Source organism: Tetrahymena thermophila (assembly GCF_000189635.1).
Source record: "Tetrahymena thermophila SB210 genomic scaffold scf_8254431, whole genome shotgun sequence".
NCBI classification, from domain to species: Eukaryota; Ciliophora; class Oligohymenophorea; order Hymenostomatida; family Tetrahymenidae; genus Tetrahymena; species Tetrahymena thermophila.
Genome location: NW_002476212.1, coordinates 417,606 through 440,588, shown reverse-complemented (window position 1 = coordinate 440,588; position 22,983 = coordinate 417,606). Strand labels below are relative to the sequence as shown.

The 22,983-nt window shown below is 22.3% G+C and overlaps 7 protein-coding genes across 7 annotated transcripts; 4 read left to right on the top strand and 3 right to left on the bottom strand. All coding sequences in view use genetic code 6, as the record gives it.

Moving 5' to 3' along the window:
- Window positions 1-749: 749 nt before the first annotated feature.
- Window positions 750-3,915, top strand: TTHERM_00313119 (ABC transporter family protein; the record flags this gene model as incomplete). The annotated part of the gene is made up of 7 exons (XM_002348296.1): window positions 750-968; window positions 1,106-1,456; window positions 1,686-1,955; window positions 2,027-2,314; window positions 2,373-2,946; window positions 3,390-3,658; window positions 3,709-3,915. 7 exons carry the CDS (start codon window positions 750-752, stop codon window positions 3,913-3,915), a joined length of 2,178 nt encoding a protein of 725 aa, XP_002348337.1.
- Window positions 3,916-4,516: 601 nt separating this feature from the next.
- TTHERM_00313110 (MSP (major sperm protein) domain protein) lies at window positions 4,517-5,642 on the top strand (the record flags this gene model as incomplete). Its single annotated transcript, XM_001033492.3, has 7 exons — window positions 4,517-4,630; window positions 4,689-4,787; window positions 4,849-4,917; window positions 5,018-5,170; window positions 5,230-5,264; window positions 5,333-5,511; window positions 5,566-5,642. 7 exons carry the CDS (start codon window positions 4,517-4,519, stop codon window positions 5,640-5,642), a joined length of 726 nt encoding a protein of 241 aa, XP_001033492.1.
- Window positions 5,643-7,043: 1,401 nt separating this feature from the next.
- On the top strand, window positions 7,044-9,192 carry TTHERM_00313090 (oxysterol-binding protein; the record flags this gene model as incomplete). Its single annotated transcript, XM_001033490.2, has 8 exons — window positions 7,044-7,264; window positions 7,464-7,687; window positions 7,756-7,877; window positions 8,033-8,123; window positions 8,360-8,448; window positions 8,510-8,578; window positions 8,632-8,883; window positions 9,013-9,192. The coding sequence occupies 8 exons, from the start codon at window positions 7,044-7,046 to the stop codon at window positions 9,190-9,192; spliced, it is 1,248 nt and encodes a 415-aa protein (XP_001033490.2).
- Window positions 9,193-11,176: 1,984 nt separating this feature from the next.
- Window positions 11,177-12,831, top strand: TTHERM_00313080 (acyl-CoA dehydrogenase; the record flags this gene model as incomplete). Its single annotated transcript, XM_001033489.3, has 3 exons — window positions 11,177-11,555; window positions 11,650-11,781; window positions 12,107-12,831. The coding sequence occupies 3 exons, from the start codon at window positions 11,177-11,179 to the stop codon at window positions 12,829-12,831; spliced, it is 1,236 nt and encodes a 411-aa protein (XP_001033489.2).
- Window positions 12,832-13,694: 863 nt separating this feature from the next.
- On the bottom strand, window positions 13,695-14,940 carry TTHERM_000313079 (BAL-associated protein; the record flags this gene model as incomplete). The annotated part of the gene is made up of 3 exons (XM_012799739.1): window positions 13,695-13,774; window positions 13,831-14,133; window positions 14,352-14,940. The coding sequence occupies 3 exons, from the start codon at window positions 14,938-14,940 to the stop codon at window positions 13,695-13,697; spliced, it is 972 nt and encodes a 323-aa protein (XP_012655193.1).
- A 741-nt stretch (window positions 14,941-15,681) lies between these two features.
- TTHERM_00313070 (hypothetical protein) lies at window positions 15,682-18,055 on the bottom strand (the record flags this gene model as incomplete). Its single annotated transcript, XM_001033488.3, has 5 exons — window positions 15,682-16,096; window positions 16,152-16,446; window positions 16,500-16,709; window positions 16,766-17,241; window positions 17,460-18,055. The coding sequence occupies 5 exons, from the start codon at window positions 18,053-18,055 to the stop codon at window positions 15,682-15,684; spliced, it is 1,992 nt and encodes a 663-aa protein (XP_001033488.2).
- Window positions 18,056-18,844: 789 nt separating this feature from the next.
- Window positions 18,845-21,209, bottom strand: TTHERM_00313060 (hypothetical protein; the record flags this gene model as incomplete). Its single annotated transcript, XM_001033487.2, has 16 exons — window positions 18,845-18,911; window positions 18,976-19,017; window positions 19,075-19,164; window positions 19,252-19,332; window positions 19,384-19,464; window positions 19,515-19,604; window positions 19,667-19,762; window positions 19,876-19,980; window positions 20,043-20,132; window positions 20,183-20,272; window positions 20,321-20,410; window positions 20,476-20,574; window positions 20,624-20,673; window positions 20,723-20,757; window positions 20,815-20,895; window positions 20,942-21,209. The coding sequence occupies 16 exons, from the start codon at window positions 21,207-21,209 to the stop codon at window positions 18,845-18,847; spliced, it is 1,455 nt and encodes a 484-aa protein (XP_001033487.2).
- Between the last annotated feature and the right edge of the window lie 1,774 nt (window positions 21,210-22,983).

Sequence of the window (22,983 nt, the reverse complement as noted above, 5' to 3'; positions counted from 1 at the left end):
AATTTTGTATAAAATAAATTAATAAATAAATAAATTTATTCAATTATATTTTTATTTTAGGTTATTTAGTTTTATGATCAAATAGCTCTAATTATAGCTAGATATCAATTTTTTTTATTCTGTTCAATTTCAACTTTACATAATTTTTTATCCAATTTGAATACAATAAATTTTCGTTATTAAAAAATTCAATTCAATTACTAATTCATACATTTTGAACTTTTCAGTATTAAAAAATTAATTTTTCAATTCCATTTATAAAAAATGTCTTCAATTTTTAATGAATTAAAATTTTATTTTGATAAATACTACAATTTTAAATCAATTAAATTATAGAATCAAATATTTTGAATTAATTAAATTATATTCTATTTAATTACCAACTATTGCTCTAATATATTAAAAAATAAATAAAAATCATTGTAATTAAATTATATTTGCACCACATTTGAATTCAATTTTTAAATGATTTTATTTTTAAAAAAATCAACAGTTTTAAATTGATTAAATAAAACAAAAAAATTTTTGGCTGAAAATAAAAATTTGTAATAGATTTTTTATTTTTTAAATTGAAATGTGTAGAAAAGATAATATTAACAAAACAAAAAGATAAATAGATAGATAAATAAATAAATATATAGTTAATTAGACTTAGATTGATTTATTTGCTTTTTCTTTTCTTCCTTAATTTGATATATTGAAAATTTAATTAATTTAGATATTTTTGATTATAATATCATATTTAAGTAATGTCGAGACACGAAAATCTATTAAGGATTAAAGAAATTAATCTTTAAGAAGAAGGTAATATTAAAGAAGCAAAGCAATTGTTGCTAAAGAATGTTACAAAATCTTAGCTTCCTGATTTCTTCTACGAGCATATAGCAGGTATTATAGTAGAAGAATGCCCTACTAATGGATAAGAATTATATGAATTGATTGGTGAGTTCATTTAGAATGGCAATTAAGTAAATAAATTATTTTTAAAATAAAAAGGAAGCAAATTTTGAATAAAATATATCAAAAAATAATCATATTTTTAAATTATTATTCTTAGCTTTGATAGGTGTATTTATTTATTTTTTAAAATGAAAAAAATGATTAGGTTAGCAAAGAATAAACATAAAAGATTTGCGTCGAATTACAAAAATAATTATTAGATCAAAAGATTATCAAAATAGAAGACAAATTTAATTTAGTTGCTGAAAAGTTAGATGCTCCAATTACTTTGAACCAAGTTTAATTGATTAAGGAAATAGATATTGCATCTCATGGCTACGATGATGCATTCAGAGGAACCAAGGGTGCTGCAAATACAAATGATGAAATCAGTCACGAAGAATTAAAAATAAAGCTATAGAAAAAGGAAGAAGAAGCAGTAAAAAAGAAATAATAGCTCTTCGAAAGATTTAAAAACGAAATTAACGAAAAAGAAAGAAATCTACCTCCCGTTTAGGTAGATTTAATTTATTTCTTCAAACATTTGCTTATTTAATCTAAGAACAAATTTTTAACTCCAACATAAAATTTAAAATAATGCGCTTTCAGGAATTAATCTTAACTATTTATCTCTAAATATATAATTAATAAATATCTTTTGATTAAAATAAATTTGATAAGCTCTTTTATTAACAAAATTCACCTTAAGTTAATTAATAAGTAAATTTCCATTTTTACAAATTAAGGTTAGACATCATAGAAATTCAGAAGCTAAAACACAAGATTTACAATTAGATAACGTTAATGTTATTATTGGTGGTAGAGCTTTGCTTGAAGATGCTAAACTTAGACTTACATATGGTAGAAAGTATGGTTTAATTGGTAGAAACGGTATTGGTAAGACTTGCTTTATGAATGCCTTAGCTAGAAGTGAGTTTGAAAATATGCCCAAGCACTTATAAATTTTATTAGTCGAATAAGAAATGAAACAAAGTCACAAATCTCCTATATAATTAGTAATTAATTAATTTATTCCCTTTTAAACTAGCAATTTTAAGTTATAATTTACTTTGTTAAATTTCTAAAGGTTTTGGAAACTGATATTGAAAGAGAATAGTTGCTCTAAGAAGAACAAAACTTAGTCACAAGCAACAACCCAAATACTGCTGCTCGTTTATAAGAAATTTACGAAAGATTAGAATAGATTGATGCCATCACTGCTGAATCAAGAGCTGCTTCCATCTTAGGTGGTCTCGGTTTCTCTTAAGAAATGATGAGAAATCCTACTTAATAATTATCTGGTGGTTGGAGAATGCGTGTCTCTCTTGCTAGAGCTTTGTTCGTTTAACCTGATGTTTTACTACTCGATGAACCCGTATACTATTTTATTTATTTAAAAAAATTTTACTAAAACTATTTTTTTTCTATTTAAGACTAACCATTTAGATTTAGATGCTGTCATGTGGCTTGAAGATTATATTATTAACTGTTCAATTACTGTTGTTGTTGTTTCTCACGCCAGAGAATTCTTAAATGTCGTTTGTACTGATATTATTCATTTCTTTGAATAAAAGCTTGTTTACTATAAGGGTAACTATGATTAATTTGAAAAGACTCGTACTGAAAAGCAAGCTATGGCTAAGAAGAAATTCGAATCCCAATAATCTAAGATTGCTCATATGCAAGAATTCATTGACAGATTCCGTTGCAATGCTAATAGAGCAGCCTTAGTTTAATCTCGTATTAAAGCTATTGGTAAATTAGAACATGTCGAAGAAATTATTGAAGATCCTACTTGCGTCTTCATTTTCCCTACTCCTGAAAAGCTCCGTCCTCCCCTTCTTAAGATCGAAGATGGTTTGTTCGGATATAAAAAGGAATCCACAATTCTCAGAGGTATTAACTTTGCAGTTGATTGTGATTCTCGTATTGCTATCGTTGGTGCAAATGGTGCTGGTAAATCAACTCTCCTTAAACTTTTGGTTGGTTCTCTTGAACTCTCAGAAGGTAATAAAATTTTAAAATAACATAATACTATATGATTGAAATAGAGTAAAAAAATAATACCAAACTAAAAAGCAGATTGAGTGATGATAAAATTGCAAATTTTCTTAAAATAGCTAAATCATTTATTATCTTGCTCCAAAACTAATTTAATTTACAATAATTTTCATGACTAAAAAAATATCTTTAAAATAAAAAAATAAACTTTAAAAAATAGAATAAACACTAAACTTATCTATCTGAACAAACAAATAATTTAATAATTAATTAAGCTAATAAAATGCATTAAAAAATAAATAAATAAATAAATAAAAGAATAAAATTAAAATAATTTATCAAAATAAATAGGTATTAACATTAAAATCGAGAAATTATAATTTATTATTTTATTTGTGAAACTAACTTTATTTGAATTGAATTAATATTGATAATTGAATAAAAAAAAGGTTAGTAATATAGAAGCAGCAGATTAAGATGCAGTATGTTCACTTAACATCACTTGGATTAACTTGACTTGACTCTTTCTCCTTTAGAATAAATTATGAGAGATTATCCTGGCTCTACTTAGGAAGCATACAGAGCTCATTTAGGTTCTTTCGGTATTTCTGGTAATATGTCACTCAGACCCAACTATTTACTTTCTGGTGGTCAAAAATCAAGAGTTGCTTTCGCTTTAGCAGTTTATAACAACCCTCACATTCTTATTCTCGATGAAGTAATTTATAATTTTAAACATGGAAGTTATAATAATTTTTAAAATAAAAGCCCACAAATCACTTGGATATAGATGCAGTTAATGCTTTAATTATTGCTTTAAATAATTTCTAAGGTGGTGTTTTAATTGTTTCTCACGATCAACATTTAATTTCTACAGTATGCGATCAAATCTGGTATGTTAAACATAGTAGACTAAAACGTTTCAACGGTGACTTCGAAGATTATCGTACTGCACTTGCATCAAATAACTTGTGAAAAAATACATATTTAACTTTTTATGTAGAGTATCAAATTTAAGGACTAAATTAAATTAAATATAAAGAAAAATATTCATTCATTAATTATCAAAAAAATAAATAAATTGCTTTTTTAAAATAAAATTTATTTAAAAACCGTTTTTAATAATATTATTAAAGAAGCCCAATTAATTTTATTTGAGGTCTTTAAATTGGATTAGATTAAATAATCATCAAGGCTAACAAATAGCTAAATTTTTATAAGCTTCGTCTGGTTACATTTTTTTAAATTAAAAATTGCATAGCATCTGCTTAAATTGATAAATGATAGAGTAATCAATTTAAATTTAAGGAAATTATAGTTGTTAGAGTAAAATTTTACTTTAAAATACTCTATCTAGGGATACAATAATAGTTTAATTATGCACGTAATTATGTTACTAATATATCTTTTATATAAAATAATATACATGCATACTCCTCACTCAGTCAATAGCATTATTTTTACTTTTATTGATTTTGAATTTATCGTTGTAGAAATCAAATTTAATTAACAACTTAGGAATAAAATATAAATAAAATAGATATAATTTTGTAGATCTTAAATTAGGTAATAGAAAATGAAAGTCCTTGATATTAGTGTAACAGAAGTTTAGTTTTAATTTGTAGAAGATAAGCAACTTAGTAGCAAAATAACCTTAAAAAATAAAGCAAAGCTGCCAGTTTATTTTAAAGTATTTAAATACTCAGAAATATATTTTTTTAAAATAAATATAATTCTATTCAATATAGATCAAAACAACTGGATAATAATATTTTAATGTAAAACCTTATCGCGGTCTCCTTGAGCCTTCAAAAGGTGTTGATATAGATATTACAATAAAACCAATTGTATAAATTTTAGCTATGATTTGATGTTAATTAAAATTGTTTTTTCTTTCTTCATTATTAGAGTTATCGTGATGCTGAAATAGTTTCTGATCAAAAATTCTTAGTTTCTGGCTTGGAAATAGAAAACAAGGTAAAGAAACCTTTATTTTTAGTTTAATAATGTTTGAATTCATCTTAATATTGTCTCAAAAGAGGCAATTGGCTTTATTTTAAATTAATTTTATTGATAGACTAGTGATGATAAAGAGTATGATACAATGTGGAAGAATGCAGAAAAGTTAGACCCAAATCCTATAGAATCATAAAGACTAAAGGTAGCATTATACAAAGATGAGAATGGTATAAAGAAGTTTATTACAAACTCCAGAACAGACAATACTTTGGTAAAAATTAAAAATATGAATGAAGAAAACTTTATTTATTGCTTATTTAACATATTTAGAAACAGTCAAAAATGTATTAATCAGTGCGTTCTAAGTAAATAAATATTTAGCTTTATAATAAATTGCAATTTTAATTTTTAAAAATGCTTCTATGATAAAAAGCTCAAAGCAAGACAACAACCTTGTTTCACTTGATTAAGATAATCAACAAAGAAGAAATTTTGAAGAAATAGGTAAAAAGTATATAGAAGTAGAAAAAAAAATACGTGAACAAGAAAAAGAAAGAAATAGATTACACTAGCAACTCTTAAAACTAAAATAGTAAAAAACCTAGACATTAAGTATATTTTAAATTTATTAAATATTTAATTTAAATTAAAGATTCTTTTTTATAGAAGGTTCAAATGAAAAAACTAAAATTATTCTTATGGCTCTCTTAGGATTTATTATATCATACATAATTTTAAAATGAACTTCTTACTCGTAAATATTTATGTTATCTTAATCAATAAATAAATAACACAATATTTTTGTTAATTAAAAAACTGTTTCTAAAACCAATTCTGAAAATTAGTTTAGGACAGATAATCTTTTAGAATATCTTAAATCATATGATAAATTATAAATTATAAATAAAAATATCATTGTTAAAATAGCTTTATTTTGCTTCAAGTGGTATTTATTTATTTTAATTGCTTTTATTAATAAGTTAAAAAAAAAATGTAAATTACATCTTCCATAAATATCATTCATTCTTTTGCTCAATAATTTTATAGTATATTTACAGAAAAATGTTCATTTTGATAAAATATAGTTTTTTGTTCATACATTTTATATCTCTATCAATTAATATCAAAACTCACTCACAATAATTATTTAATTTTTTGTAAAAAGATTATTTAATTTTGGGTGTTAATTAAATGGAGGTTTAATATATGTATTATATTCTTTTCAAAATAAATTTATATCCTAAAATAACTATAAAAAAACAACATTATAATATTATCTAAATTTAATGATAAACTTTTATTTAATTTTTCTATATTCTTTATTATAAATTTTTCACAATCTTTTTAGGGAGTAATTAATTTATTTATTTACACCTGTATAAAATTTTAAGAAAAAATAATAGTTTATGATAAATGTTAATGAATTAATTAATTGAAATTTTTTTTATTTTAGGATAATTTTATCTTCAATTTATTAAATTTTTATCCCTTTTAGATAGATAAAATTAAATTAGTTGTTGTTGTATTTTATATGTAAGGAAGTAATCAAATAATTATTTTAAGAAAAAAGAAAGAATATACCCTTTTAAAAGATTATTGTTCACAGACAGACAGTATTTCATTGAATCTACAAAACATTGAAATGAATGTTTAAAATTTAGCAAAAATTAAAAAAAAAAAAATTGAGAAATTCTTCTCAAACACTAAAAAACTAACTAGAAATATGAAAGGCGTATTTTTGAATAGAAAGAATGAAATAAAAATATCTATTAATTTTCATTTTTCAATTACGGATTTATGTAAAATATTTAATAGTTTAATGATTTATTTTTGCTCGTAAAATGAAAGAAAGATTGTGTGTGTATTTTTGTGTATGCTGACTGACAAATATTAATCAAATAAATATTAAGGAAACAGAGATTGTGAGTATTTAAAGAAATATATGATAATCATAAAAAATAATTATTTGATAATTAAATAAATAAAAAGTTCAAAAGAAATAAAGAAGAAACTTAGAAGAGCAAATCATTTATAAAACTCTTAAAAGGTAATTTTTAAAAAAACAGGTTATTAACCTTACAAAAATAAAAACTGATGAGGAAACACGTTATTGATCATTAAACACCTTTAAATAAAAAGCAAAAATGTTCAGTTGGTTCAAAAAAAAACCCCAAGAAAAGCCCCCCAAAGAAGTCGAAGAAGACATTAAGGATGATTCAGAATTAGAAAAGAATGGTATAGACCCTATAGATTAAATTCCCGATGAACCTGCATAAGAAGAAGTTTTAACTGATTTTTCCAACGATTACCCTGGATATTTAGTTTTGGAAAAAGGAGAAATCTTAGCTCTTGCTTCAAACTTCAAGTATGGGTTTTTTATAGATATTTTTATGTATCGTTTAAAGTAGTTAATTACTTAGATGGAGCACTATGATTTTATAAATAAATAAATAAAAATTGAAAAAACGTAGTGAAACAATTAAATAAATGTCTAATTTATATTTGGAAAAATTATGATTAAAACAGAAATATTAAATTCTTGACATGGTTGTTTATTAAAATAGTGGATTTTAAGAAAAAGATGATACTAGACATGAATTTGGTCATAAAAAGGGTGGTAGAATTTGTAGTGATCAAGTAATTTAAAAGAAATTGCGTTCTATTGGTAAGGAAATAGTTAAATAAATTGGAAGAAAGATTTTAAGTGGTTCTCTCAATTTAACCAAAATTTCATTCCCCATTAAAGCTATGATTCCTAAGACAGCACTTGAAACCGCTGTTCATGCAAGTAAACATATAAATAAATAAAATTCCTTACCTATGATAGTTAATTTACATTAAAAATCATAAATAAAGCTTGCTTATTCCCCTTCTACATGAATAGAGCTACAATGGAAACAAATCCTCTTGAAAGATTCAAAATTGTAGTTACTACTACCATTTCTTCCTTCTACTATACCAACACTTTCCTTAAACCCGTAATTACTTATTGCTTTTATTTATTTACCACATTTACTTTCGTTTTTCTTATAAAAAAATTAATATTAAATTTATCATATCTCCCTGCTTTAATTAGAAAAACACTTGTTCAATTTTTTTAACTTTTTTCTTCTTTCGATTCTTATAAATATAGTTGAATCCTATCTTAGGTGAAACTCTTGAAGCTGAATTTAAAGACGGAACTCAAGTTTATTGCGAACAAATCTCACATCATCCTCCTGTTAGTAAGAAATTTCATATAATATCTCCCATTTTAATTTTGCAATTTTGCCAATAACAAATTTTAATATTTTTATATGTAAATAAACTCATTCAAAAAAGAATGTTTTTTACTTTATTTTAAAAAATATTATTATTGATAGACTCAATTGAATATTGATTGTTGTTTTTAAGTTTTTTTAATTTTCCTAAAAATTAACTCCCTCAATTACAGAAAATAACTTTTTCTTTAATTAATTAGGTTATTTCTTAGTTGTTGGTCCCTCTAACTCTTACAAATACTATGGTCGTTATGATTACGATGCTAAAGCTGGTTTGAACTCTCTCAGTGTAATAACTAAAATAGCTCAAATTATAAAATTTAAATGTATTTTTGTGTTTATTTTAACAGATTTTGAATAAGGGTAAGAGAAGCGTTGTTTTCTAAGATGGCTAAAAGATCAACTTTGATTTCCCTAATGTATTTTATTAAAGTAAAATGTTCATAAAAATTAATCTCTCATTTGCAAATAGGAATTATACAGCGGTACCTTATTGGGAACATTAAAATAGGAAAGTATTGGTAAAATGTCATTTAGTGATGAAAAGTACGGTTTTTACTGCGAAATTAAATTTGGTGATGTTAAAAAGAAACCAAGTGATTATTTCTAAGGAGAAATAGTACAAAACGGAAAGAGCATTTGCAAAGTCTATGGTACTTATCTCGGTTTCATTGATTTTGATGGTGTCCGTTACTTCGACCACAGATTAGTCACTCCCCATACTGTAATTAATTAAATTATTTATTAAAAAATATTACTATTATAAAAATAAATAAGCGTTTATTACAAAAAGGTTTTAAAATAGAAATAGTAAAATAAAAATAAATCTTATAAAATATATTTAATAATATAGATATTCATGAAATAAGGAAACGATAGTTTGTAAAGTGATCACAAGAAAAGACTCGATCTTATCACTCTTAAATAAGGTAATGTTAAGTAAGCTTAGGTAGAAAAAGAAGTCTTGGAAGAAGCTTAAAGAAAAGATGCCAAGCTTAGAAAAGAACATGAAAAAATTCTTGCCAAAAAGTGATTTATAAAATAAAAAAACTTAATCAAACAGATAATAAGTAAGTAAAAGCAGTTGCTAATTAGTTAGTTAGTTAGTTAGTTAGTTATTTAATTACTCCCAGACGTTTAATTGCTTTTATTAACCTACATTTATTAAAAATATAAATAAAACAAATATTATAAATGTTATATATATATTTACTCAATTAAAAATATTTGATTTCTCTGTTTAAAAATTTATAATTTTTATTTATTTATTTCTTTCTTTCTTTCTATTTTTATAAGCTTAATTTAGATATTAAAGCATATCAAATCCATTAAAAATATGTCAAGTAAAAACTTAATGGAAAACTAAAAATAATTTTCCATTAAATTTTGTATTTTTATTAAATAAGTTTGAATAAAAAAATCCAATCAATATTTTAATTAAATTTATTTCCTCATAAAATAAATTTAACTTTAAAAAAATAAAACAAAAATAAATAAAATTCAAAAAAAATAAACTTAATTACAATTTAAAATAAAAAAAGACAACTGCTAAAGTAGATTATAACTTTTTAAATTTTCTCAAAAAGATTTTAATTTAAATAGTTTTTATGGCGAATTGAATGAATTTGAGAGTGTAGTTGACGTGTTTACACTTTATTTAGGTTTTGAAAAATCAATTAAATTTATGGTTTACATTAATTTAATGTTTTATGAATTGAGTAATTAATTTAATTTATTTAGATATCTTTTACTGAGTGTGGTTATAATTTAAATAATTATATTCTGAAATAATGGCGAATAAATCGTAACATCGTCTGTCTAATGATTTAAATTTAGTATATTTTCATATCTTAAAGAAAGAGAAAAATAATAATATTTTAAAAATGATATTCATATTTTTAATAGTTAAAATAAATTTGAGGTATAAAAAGATTTATTTTTAAATTTATAAAATTAATTTGTTGAAAAATAATTAATTAAATGATTTTAATTCTATATTTGCATGTTTGTTTTTATCTGTTTTGTTTATCCTGCTCGTTGTTTTATGGATATACTAGAGGATTTATTTATTTAAATTCTATTAAATAGAGATGAGGTTATTACTTTTTGATACCGCCTCTATTAATAGGCAAATATGTAACATAACAAGAATAACTTCTTTTAATAATGTTGATTATATTAAAGACGGATATTTTAAGAAATGCAAAAATAAGCAAGATATCCTACTTGTTTTGTAGTTAAGGTGTATAGAGGGGATTGTACAGCTAAAAAAGTGTCTAATTGCTTCTATGTAATGGCTTTTTTAGCACTATAAATAAATAAGAGTGAGCTCCATTTTATATATTAGATATTCTTTTTATAGCCTAATCCTATTCTTACTCAAAGTATACGCACTATAAAAAAGACTGCTTTTAATAAGAAAGTTAGATATACGCAATATTAAGATAACTTTTAATATGAGATTGATCCTTAATATTTTTGATAATATTATATTTACTAAAAGTAAGTCCTACTTCAAATAAAATTTTGAAATAGTGCTTTCTAGAAATCATTTTTATTAGTTCAGTTACAAATGTCGAAATGTATAACGCAGCTATTTATTTAGAAATGGCCTTTCTTAATTACTTCATAGCTTAAAATGTTATATGATGCAATGAAATATGCATCAAATATTACGTCATTATATAGTTATCAATTGCGTAATGATAACGAGAAAAAAGTCCTTCTTTTCTTAATTACATTAATTAACTATAATTGTCTGAGCACTCGCTCACTCGTTTCAAGCAAAGTGCTGCATTTATTTAATAATGATAAATGATAAGAATTATAGATGCATGATTCAATCAATGTATTTATTTAATTAATTTAAAATATCAAATCCTTCTTATAAAAGACACCTTGATTTTATAATTAATTAATTCGCATTAATCCAAAAAACAAAATTAATTTAAAAAATAAACTGACAATAGGTAATCAGTCAATAAGATTATAAAAATTGAAATAAGAATAAGTAGAAAATGGCAGCTAGACTTAACGATTACAAAAATTAAATTTCTAAGCCTTCTTACGTAGATAGTTCTTTTGATTACTATAGATTCACAGATATCATCTCCAAGGAAGATAATGAATTCCGTCTTAAACTCCGTGCTTGGTTAGAAAAGGAAGTTTAGCCTACCATCAATGACTATGTCGAAAGAGCTGAATTCCCTGAAGAATACATCCCAAAAATTCGTGAGACTTAAGTTTTCCATTACTTAGTAGATTAACCTTTTGGTAAGGGTAAAAGTATTTTAACCTAGGGTGTTATGGCTGCTGAATTAAGCAGAATCGATGCTGGTTTAGGTACTTTTGCCATTGTCTAAGCTGGTCTTTTAACTGCTACCATTGATTAATTAGGTAAATAAATCAACAAATTACAATTTACAAAAGTTCAAGAATAACATTTCTCATTTCTTTAATCCTAAATTTATTTTAAATTATCTTAACACAGGTAATGAAAACCAAAGATAGAAATATGTCCCATTGCTCAGAGACTTATAGCTTACCGGTGGTTGGGGTTTGACTGAAAATAAATTTGGTAGTGATGCAACCAGCTTATAGACCACTGTTCAAAAAACTGAAGGTAAAAAGCTTTTAAATTCTTTCAATCAACAAATTACTAAGTTATTTAAGTAAGACTATATATACATCTAAAGGGAGTGGTAGATATAAACGTAATAGTAATTTAACTCAACATCCCAAACAAATAAATATTTAAATACATACAAGCATACTAATACAATTATATAAAGAAAAAATTATTAAGTTGAAGCATAAGGAATATCTGATATGAATTAAAAAACGATATCTGTCTGTCTGTCTGCTTTTTTAATCTTGTTGATTAAACTTATTTCTTATCAATCTAAAAAAAGTTTGATTAAATATTTAAAAGTTACATTTTAAAAAAGGTGGATGGTTGTTGAATGGAGACAAGACTTGGATTGGAAATGGTAACAGAGACATCATGGTAGTTTGGGCTAGAAACGTTGAAAATAATAAAATTTAAGGATTTATAGTCGACTTAAAGGCTAAGGGAGTTCGCAGTGAAGTCCTTAAGCACAAGCTAGCTTTAAGAATAGTATAAAACTGTCAAATTACCTTCACTAATGTATTTATTCCTGAAGAAAACATGTTATCCAAAGCCACTGATTTCTAAAAGGGTACTGCAAAGATTTTATTACACTCTAGACTGATGGTTTGCTGGCTTGTTGCTGGTATTTGTATGGGAGTATACGACAATGTCATTAAATATATCAGTAACAGAAAGTAATTCGGTGTCCCTATTTCTAGTTTCTAACTCCAATAAGAAAAGTTAGCTAGAATTATGTCAAATACTTAAGCTATTCTTTTATTCGCTCACAGAATCTCTTAAATGTATGATAACAAAAAGATTACTCTTGGTTAGGTTGCTTTAGCTAAAGCTTTTTGTACTGAAAGAGCTAGAGAAGTTGCCAGATTAGGAAGAGAAATGCTTGGTGGTAATGGTATTATCTTTGATAACTATGTTATGAAAGCCTTTGCTGATATTGAAGCTTTATATACATACGAAGGTACTTACGATATCAATTCTTTGGTTGGTGGTAGAGAATTAACTGGTGTTGCTGCCTTCAAAGTTCCTAAGAAAAATAAATGAAATTTCAAAATAAAAAACTAAATAAAATTGATTCTTTATAATTACTAATTTAGATAGTATTGCATTTACTTACTTTTTAATCATGCGTGCAAGCTTCATAAAAATTAACTTTAAAATTATTTTAAGTAATTAATTCACATATAAAATAATTAATAAATTTTAAATTTATTTATATATTTACTTATTTTACTCATAAAGAAATTAATTTCCTTAGTACAATCAAATTCTATTTCTAAAAATTACCTACAATTATGTATTTTTTCTATACTGTAATTAATTATAATTAATCAATTTTACTTCTCGATTTTAACTCACCAAAACTTATTCTTAAAGCTGGTAAATGAGATGTCTAAACAGAAATCAAGGTGACCTTAATATATGAACCTTTACCGTATTTTCAAAATCATTAAAAAATATTTTGAATTTCATATATAATAGAATATAAGAAATTGAACATCTTAATCAAAACTAATTCAAATTTTATTGATAAATCAAAAATAATTTTTTATATCTTTCAAATAATTGCGAAAATGAATTTCAATTCTTCTTTAAAAAAATGACTTATTTATTTTTCACATTCATAAAACTTTATTAAGATGAAATTTATAAATTCTAAATATATAAAAATTAATTCATCCAAATTGATTGATTTATTTATTTATTTATTTTTACTTAAAATTAAATTATCGAATACTTTATTTTATTTTTAGACACAAATAATTGATTTACTGATTTTTTTATAAATGATATATTAATAAATTTGTAATTTATAATGCCTTTCTATCATAATATAACAAGTAGTTTTTACTACATAATTAAAATAATCAACAACAAAGCTATTTTCAGCTATTCATAGGCTATTATCATCTAACACCTTTTAAAGCAAGTTCTTATTTAACTCTGTTGAAATAAGTTGGGTCTGGGTATCCAAAATAAGCTGCACCTGTTAAATTAATTTTGTATAAATATAAATCTAAAAAATAAAATAAATAAATTTACCTCCTGTAGGGCTAGTTTTATGGTGAACACCATTCCATACAACTACATTATCTTATCCAGTAGTAACACTCCTTCCTACAGTGAAAATAAGTTTTCTATCAAATGCTATTTATAATAGCTTTAACACTTCTCTTCCTTCTTGATTATCAGGTAGATAAGCAGTTCTATGAGTTCCAGGTATTTGTCTCCCGTTTCTTACACTGCCGTATATCTAATAATCAATTACTATTGTTGAGCAGTTAAAACCAGCGCATTTATAATTTTTATCAATATAAGTAGTCATCTTTCCATCTGGTTAATCACCTTTAATAAAATAAATAATTATTATTTTAATGTATTTAGTATTCATAGATTTATTGGATTTTAAGTAGAAAGATATGATTTGGTGATTGAGTATAAGAAAAATTAAATAATAAATAAGCGAATAAATTGATTGATAAATTATTTGAGTTAGAATATTAATATATGATAAAACAAATTAATTGATAAAAATCAAGAATCATCAAAAAATATTTAATTACCTTTCATAATACCATATATTTTGGAGCAGACAGGACATTTAATATAAGAGTCTTTAAGCATGTGTTTTATACATCCGAAATGGAAAAAATGTCCATCACAGTCTTAAAGCTAGATAGCATCCTCGTCAGAATTATTTTAAATTTAATTTTTAAAATCGCTTTAAGTCATTTTATATACGTCATCATATAAATCGCATTAGCAGATACAACATTATTCATCTTCTTAATGCGAAATATTTTTTTCTTTTTTTTCTAAATCATCAAGAACCTTCATAAAAAGATATTCTAAAGATGAAAAATTGTTATATTTAATTATGCTTGCAAATTTTTCATCAATATTTTAATCCTTTTTATCTAGAATATCAACTAACTCACCCAATTAGTCGAAAATACTTTAAATTGCCTAATTGTCTTTTATAAAATCTTTTTTCATATCTAACTAATATTTTCTACCATGATTTTCAAAAATCGTGACATTTGCATCAAAATATGTGGTTATTTTACAATGATTAGTTCTCACCCACTCAACACCATCTTTTAAAACTTCTTCGCTATTTTCATTCTTGGGTTATTAAGGAATTTATTCCATTTTTTAAATTCGGCTTTAGAAAAAAATTTACTTTTTTTGATATTTTTGTTATTTAATCTATCAAAAATCTATATAATGATAATTTATTTTTTTTGCTTAGTAAATCACTATTAATAATAACTTTTTTAATTTGCTAAGCCTATTTTCAATCCATTTAATAACAATATCCACAAAATACAGAATTTATAAGATCAAGAACAAATTGATTAAATACTGATAAAAAAATTAAGATTTAGTCTATTATTTCTTTTGAATAAATTTTTCTATACAACCACATAATCAGGGATTAAATATAAAATAGAAAAATTTGTATCTAAAAAAAGCAAAATTAATAATAAATACTCTACCTGTTGTTCAATAAAATTATTTTATTTTTATTAATAATTTAATAATTAATCTTTAAATAAAAAAAGTTAATCAAAAATTCTTTAATAGAAATTAAATTAATATTTTTTAAAAAAATTAAAAATTCAAAAAATGAAATGTTTTCATCAAATGAATGAATGAAAATTTTACTTTTATTTTCTAAATTAACACAAAATGTATTTTAAACATTCATATTTCCATTTTACTATTTAAAAAATTAAAAATATAAAAATATATACAAAAATAAATAGGAATTTCTAAGTTTTATTGAAAAAGATAAACTAAAAACACTGAGTTGAGTGCAAACAGATAAATTAATTTTTTACTAAATCTTTATTCAAGTTTAAGTTTTCAAACAGACTGTTAATTAAATAATCACTATTCAAAAGTTTCTTCAAATTATTAAAGAGCTTCTTTACCATTTTATAAATTAGAAAAGAAAGAATTTATTTTTGCAAACAATTGAGATTTCTTTTCTGGAGTGCACAAATTATTGAAATATATCTTTAATCCATGCAGGAAAGTGCTATTTAAAGTCCATACTTTATTTTAAACCATTTCAATAACTATATTTTCTATTAATTTTTCCTACTTTTCATTTTAGCCATCAATAATAGCTTATAACTTTAATAAAAATGGTATAATTAGGACGTTTAAATTTTATTTATCTTAGGTAACAATTTTAAGGAAGAAATCAAGCATTTAATCATGATCAACTTTTTCTGTAAAATAATTTACAAACTCACGCATATTTTCTTTATTTATAAACCAGCTGTCTTCAACTAAAAACCTATTTTTAAACAATAAAATTAAACATGAAATAAACTTCTCTAAATTCTTAATACCTCTTAAACAAAATTAAATGAGTTGACTAGGATTTTGCTTCTGGTAAAAAACTGAATTTTTCTTTGAATTAAGAGAAAGTAGGAGCTTAAAGTTCTTTCAAGTTTTTGTATTCCTAAATAATATTTTCATCAAAGTAATCAGGGAAACTTTTATAAAAATCAAATATGTTATGTGTTTAATTCACATGACTTTTAAGCTTTTCCAAAATTTTTTAACTTTCTGCTTGATCAATAAATTATTAATCTTATCTAGTCAGCAAATCGAAGATAAAAACTTGCAGCATATAACTATTATCTAGATAAAGAGAACATTTTTTATTAATCAAATTAACTAAAATAAAAACTTACTATAATCGAATGTCTTGAGTAAGATTTCGAGAAAGGCTTATTACTAAGTCCTTTGCTAATTAGGTTTTGATTACAAGAATCCTTTTAGTTTTGTCTTATTTTAATCTCTGGTAAGGATATTCATAATTTATTTTTAAACATTTTAGCTATATTATTGAAAACTCTCAAATAAATCTTCAAATAAGGGTCTTATCCTGAAAACCATGTAAACTTTATAAATATTTTTATTTTAAAAAACCCTTTGATATTTTAATTGAAAAATGAACCTAAAAAGGAAGATATATGATCAGATTCGCTGGAGTCGAGTGTTTAGGTTTTAAGTAAATACAATTTATCATTGAAAGCATCTTTTAGCAAATTTTCACCTTGTATTACTTTTTCATACTCGCCTATAGCCATTTTTAAAAGAGACGTACGATGATTTATTTTGATGTAGTGCTTGAAAGCTAATTTTAACTCTTCTTTACTTGCTTGATCTTCTTTACTTTCATTACTTAATTAAGAGCAAATTTCAGTAAATAGCTTTAAGACAGGAGAAAAATCATTATCCTAAAATTTTTATACATCTTATCTGTATTCATACTGAACTACTCTACTAAGTAAGTTGTATAATTACTCTGTACGAATTTAAGTTTCTTTGATAAAGTCTTTTAATTCCTCATAATGTTTAATAATATCATTTAAAAACTCTTCTTTTTTAAGTATAATATTTAAAACGACATAGTTGAAACACTCTTCAAATCTATTTATTATTTTAAGTTAATATTCATAAATAAGTAAGTATTCTAGTTAATAAAATATATGTCTATTAACAATTTCTATTTGTTGAATAAGAGTAAACACATGCAAGAAAATATATTTTTTAACTTTATTCAAAAAATTAAAGCAAATTGTAACAAAAAATGAAATAAAATAATTTCAATCTATAATTTATCAATAAATAAATAATAAAAATATTACATTTTAGGCTTATTATTTATAATAATTGATTGATTTTTATAAATTGTTTTAAGATGCTTAAACATATCTTGTACATTAGTAAGAGAGTGGAATAACTCTGCTATATCAGAAGAAGGTCTAGAGAAATTGCTATATATCATACCAAATAGCTTTGAATGAAAACATTACTCAAAATATTAAATTTGTATATTATTGTGCTAAGCTAAAAACTATTAATCCAATTTATTATTTTCCTCCTTCTTTTCCTCATAGAGAGAGCTGATATCTAAATTAGAATTATTGATTTCGTTTCTTTTTATTTTTTTAATCTTAATCATTTCGAGTTCTTCCTATTCCCCATCTTCTTTTGTTTCTTGTCTTTACGAGCTCTTTCTTTTTCCTAAAAACAAATCCTAGTCCTTAGACCTTTATTTATCTTCTTTTTCCTATTAGGCTATATCTTAAAGTTCCTTAATCACCAATACTCTTAATAGCTTTAAACATTATTCCTAAGAAACAAACCTACTGTTTCCCATTTACATTGGAGAAATGCTTTTGAGTGCTTGAACGCATTTCTTAGCATTCTCATAATTTTGTTATAATTAATTTGCGAGCATTATTGTAAGTAAAGATTAAATAAACAAATAATATCTCTTTGTATTTATATATAGTTTTAATCAAAATTTGATAATTAATTAATTAAGCTAACTAATTTGAAATACACAAACAAACCTTAGAAATAAATAAGTGATTAGCATAAAAAAAATCAATAAATATTTAAAAGTTAAATAAAATTATTTTTACAAACAATCAATTAATTAATTGATAGAATTTAAAACTTTTTACACAAATACATTAAATTTTTATGTATTTTTTATAAAATTAAATAATCTGTTTATAATAATTCATTTATATTTCATAAAAGTAGCTCAAAATTTTACAAGAAGATAAAGCTTTATTACTACACATCAGAGTTAAATAAATCTAGCTTTTTTTTTTTCTAAACCACTATTAGGCTACATTTTAAAATATCTTAATCAGCAGCACTCTTTATTGCTTTAATTATTATAAATTAGTAAGAAACATGCTGTTTTTTTATTTATGTCAGAACAAGCAATTTTATAAATAAATAAAAATTTAATAAATAAATATTTATAGTTTTAACTTATGTTTTATAATTAAATAAGGTGATTTAAAATGCTCAAATCTTAAAAATATATTATAAAAATAACATAAATAAATAGATAATATTAATATCCAAATAAAATTATTTTACCAACAATAAATTATTAATTGATATTTTAATACAAAATATATTTTTGCAAAAATAAAATCAAATAATTATTAATTTTATATTGAGTTGATAAAAAATCAATAAGCTATTTTTTGTTATTTATTTTTGTTTTTCAGAATAATAGATCGGCTGATACAAGATAACTAAGTTTTAGACATTCATAGTAAGCATATCCTTTTCTAAATAATTTTTAGATAAAAAGAAATATTTCTTGCAAATAAATAAATAAATTAAAATGTTTACAATCTCTGAATAGGTTTAATCTATTAAAATGTTCTCTCTGAACTATATAATTTATTTTTAAAAATTTATACTTAAAAAGCTAAATTAAACGAAATTTACCTATTAAAATTTAAAACGAAAGACTAAAGAGTATTCATTTTTCTGAGTATACTAGAAATGTTTGAATGTTATGTAATTGAGTGTTTATTCCTATTTAATCATGTATTTATTAACAGATAAAATATTATTTTAATTTAAAAATATTAATGTATTAAAAGAAATGAAATTTCTATTTACTGAGTACTTACTTCAAGATGTTTTAGTTTTTTTAAAAACAACAGTTCTTCAAATAGGTTTATGCAAGAAGGGATAGATTTACTATATTATACATAATTTATTTTATAAATATTAAGAGTAAATAAAATTTACTCAAGTTATATCACAAAACTTTCTACTTCAGTCAATTTAACAAAGCAATCTTTAAAGGCATCAAAATTAATTTTTAGATCACTTTTAAATTTAAAATAAATAAAATATTTGATTGAAGAACAAAATTATACACTAAACGTAAGTTCAAAGACCTCAATTATGTTTATTAAGATAGATCCTTAATTATTGAGCAGAAAACTTCATTTGAAATAGGATTTTTGCTTTTTTTAATTTTATTAAATTTAAAACAAGGTAAAAAATATCAAAAATGATTTTGAAATACCTTAAATCTAAATAAAAATCTGTTAAGCTCTTTGTACAACTTAATGAAATATTTATGAAATCTTAGAAGGAATTTGATGATAAATATTAATTGCACCTACATTTTTAAAATTTTAACTTAAATTAATATCAATTAAATTTAATGAAAAAATTAAAACACAAAAAAATCTTAAAAGAGATTATTTTATTTTTTATAATAAATAATTTTACGACAAATCGATTTTTAAATTTTTGATTGAATTTTCGATTTATAACTAATTTTGCTATCTCTCTTAATTATCTTCCTCCATAATACTAATTGGCTTTTATAATTTACTTTTTATGAAAAAAAAATATATTAATTTAGATATATTTAAATAAATGCATTAAAATTTTACTATAAATCTAAGACAAGATTTTCCAAGTTATTAAGTTGACTAATTGTGTTTAGAATCATATATATTGACTTCTCTGAAATAGGATTTAAGCTAAATTATTAAAAAATTTATAATTTAAAAATTATTAGCTCAATATTTACGAAAGCAACAAATCTAGATTTTGGAGTTTGTTATACTTAAATAAAGCTTCTGCGATTTCCTTCACTATAAAGTCTTAAATGCCGCTTTAACTGTTAAGAGAAACATTAGTTATATGAAAAAAAGGTCTTATAATTTACATTAATCCTATTTTGAGATCTATCAGATTTGAGCTGAGAATATCAATATTTAATATTGAATAAATATATTTTTGGTTCATCTCCAAAAAGCTAATTAAAAAATATTAGATAAAAATAAAAACCTTTTTTATTTTAGGATTATTTAAAAAATTTACTTTAAATCCAAATTCAGTTTTTCTAATTTTAAGCATTTTTATAATTTTTCTACAACATTTTAATTGTTAATAATTTCTAGTAAATCTTAATCAACTTGCCTACAAATAATTTAATATATTAACAATTTAATATTTTAAATAATTTTACTGATCTTAAACCAGAGCACTCTTTACAAGGTTAAAATTCTGTTCATTTATCTATTATCAAAAATTAATATGGCTTTTACTTTAAAAATAAATATTTTACTTAACTCATTCCTAAAGTTTTACAAGCAAACAAATCTATGTATTTTACCAAAAAAAGTTAAAACTAATTTTTACCAATATGAATAAATTTACATTAATTATATTCAAATATTTAGTAAAGAAGTCTATCATCAAAGATATGCTCAGAAACAAAATTAATTCCTAATTTTTTAGCTAAAAAAAATCAAATATTTTTATTGTAAAAAATAAATTTGTTTACTTTTAGTTGCTATATGGGAATAACTTATCTTTTTTATATTACAAACACAGATAGCAACATAGCTATTGTCAAAATTGTTCAAAGCTTTTAAAACTATAGATGTTAAATTGTAGCTATCTAATTAAATTTTCTCTAAATTCTAATTAAATTTCATAAAATGCGAAGCCAAATTTTAGATATCTTCATACTAAATATCACATTTTTATAAACCTTCTAACTTATTTCTATTTTTTAAAACGTCTTATATTTCCTCAATTTCCATTTCCATCTTGTTATAACTTATTAATTTTTTAATTAAAAATAATTATTTATTTGAATAGCATTTTAATTCAGCTATTTATTGTTTGTATTTTTGATAAATTATGATCAAACAAATTTTTTAACTGATCAGTAAATAAAAATATGATATTGGGTACACCATCCCATCCCATTCTCACTTTTTTGATGCTATTTTCTGTTCAAATTATATTTTCAATATTCAATTGGCATCAAAAAAGTGAGTTTGGGCTGGTGTACCCAATATCTTATTTTTTCTATCTCTCTCTATTTTTTATTTTTACCATATAATCTATTACAAACATGTGTAATATAAAAATAGTTTCAAACATAAATTATTTTTTAATGAATTTTATAAGTTTATATAATTAAATTCTTTATTTATTAAAGTTAAGATTAAATAAAAACATTAATTATTTATCTACTATTAGAAATATAATCTTCATATTGATTTATATTTTGGAAAGCATTTTATTTTTTAAAATTTCAATATTATTAGTCATATTTCTTAAAATTTTTTAATTTAATAATTTTCTGAAAAAGAAGAAGTCAATTAATTATCTTTCTATTCTATTAACATTTTGATTAATAGCGAGCGTAAATAATTTTCAAGTTTACTTCTTATTCTATAACATCAATACCTCTCTTAATTATATTTTACCATTTTATCTATTATAGAAATGTGTAATTTATAAGTAGCTTAAAACATTAAATTTTATTTTAATTTAAATTAAATAAAAATATCTTATTAATTTCTTTATTTATAAAAGTAAAGTTTTATAAAAACCAATAATTAATTATTGGTCTGTCATTAAAAAGTAAATAAAAAAATAGACTTCAATTTAGCAAATCATCTAATATTTTCTTTATTTTAATTATTAATCCTATTCTTTTAATTTTACTATTTATTTCAAGTGTAAAGTGAAGTCAATAATATTTATATTCTTTTAGTAATTTGATAAACGAAGTATAAATTATTTCGAAGTTAACTAGTCAATCGATTTCTACTTTATATTTCTCTTTAATTGATTTATATCATTTAATTTATAATGTGTTTAATTGAAAAACCGTTTAAGAGAAAAAATTATATTTTTAAATTGACTTTCTAATTTTTTTATTAAGTTAAATTGTTTATTTATTTGTAAAGATTTGGACATAATAAGCATTAATCATTAATTTTTAATCTGTTTTTACAAAGCTTTAAAAAAGTAAATAGCTAATTAATTTAGAGTAAAATGAAGTCAATTATCTATTTATTCTTTTAATAAATTTATAAACGACCTACTAAAATAATTCTCGAGTTAACCAATGATATATTTCTTAATCTCTCTAATTTTATTTTATTTAATTTATAATTTATTTAATTTAAAAATAGTTTAGTATATCAAATTTTATTTTTAAATTGATCTTAATATTTATTTATAAGCATTGGGTTTGAATAGAAATTAATAAGTAATTAAAATCTTTTTTTTCAAAGGCTGTAAACATCTAAATTTTTAATTAATTTTAAAAAAAATTATTTGTATGATAAATCTTTCTTGTCAAAAAAAATATAGTTATTTACCCTAATATCAATTTTATTTCTTTATGTTAAATTTTAAGTAAAATATATTTCGTTGGTGTGATTTATAAAATTTATTTTTATGACATATATTTCTTACTTTAGTTGTATTAATTATTTAAAATCAAATAATATTTAAAAACTTTAAAGATTAACTTTAGCAATTAATAAATTAATATGTTTCTTTTATAATTTTGGTTTTACA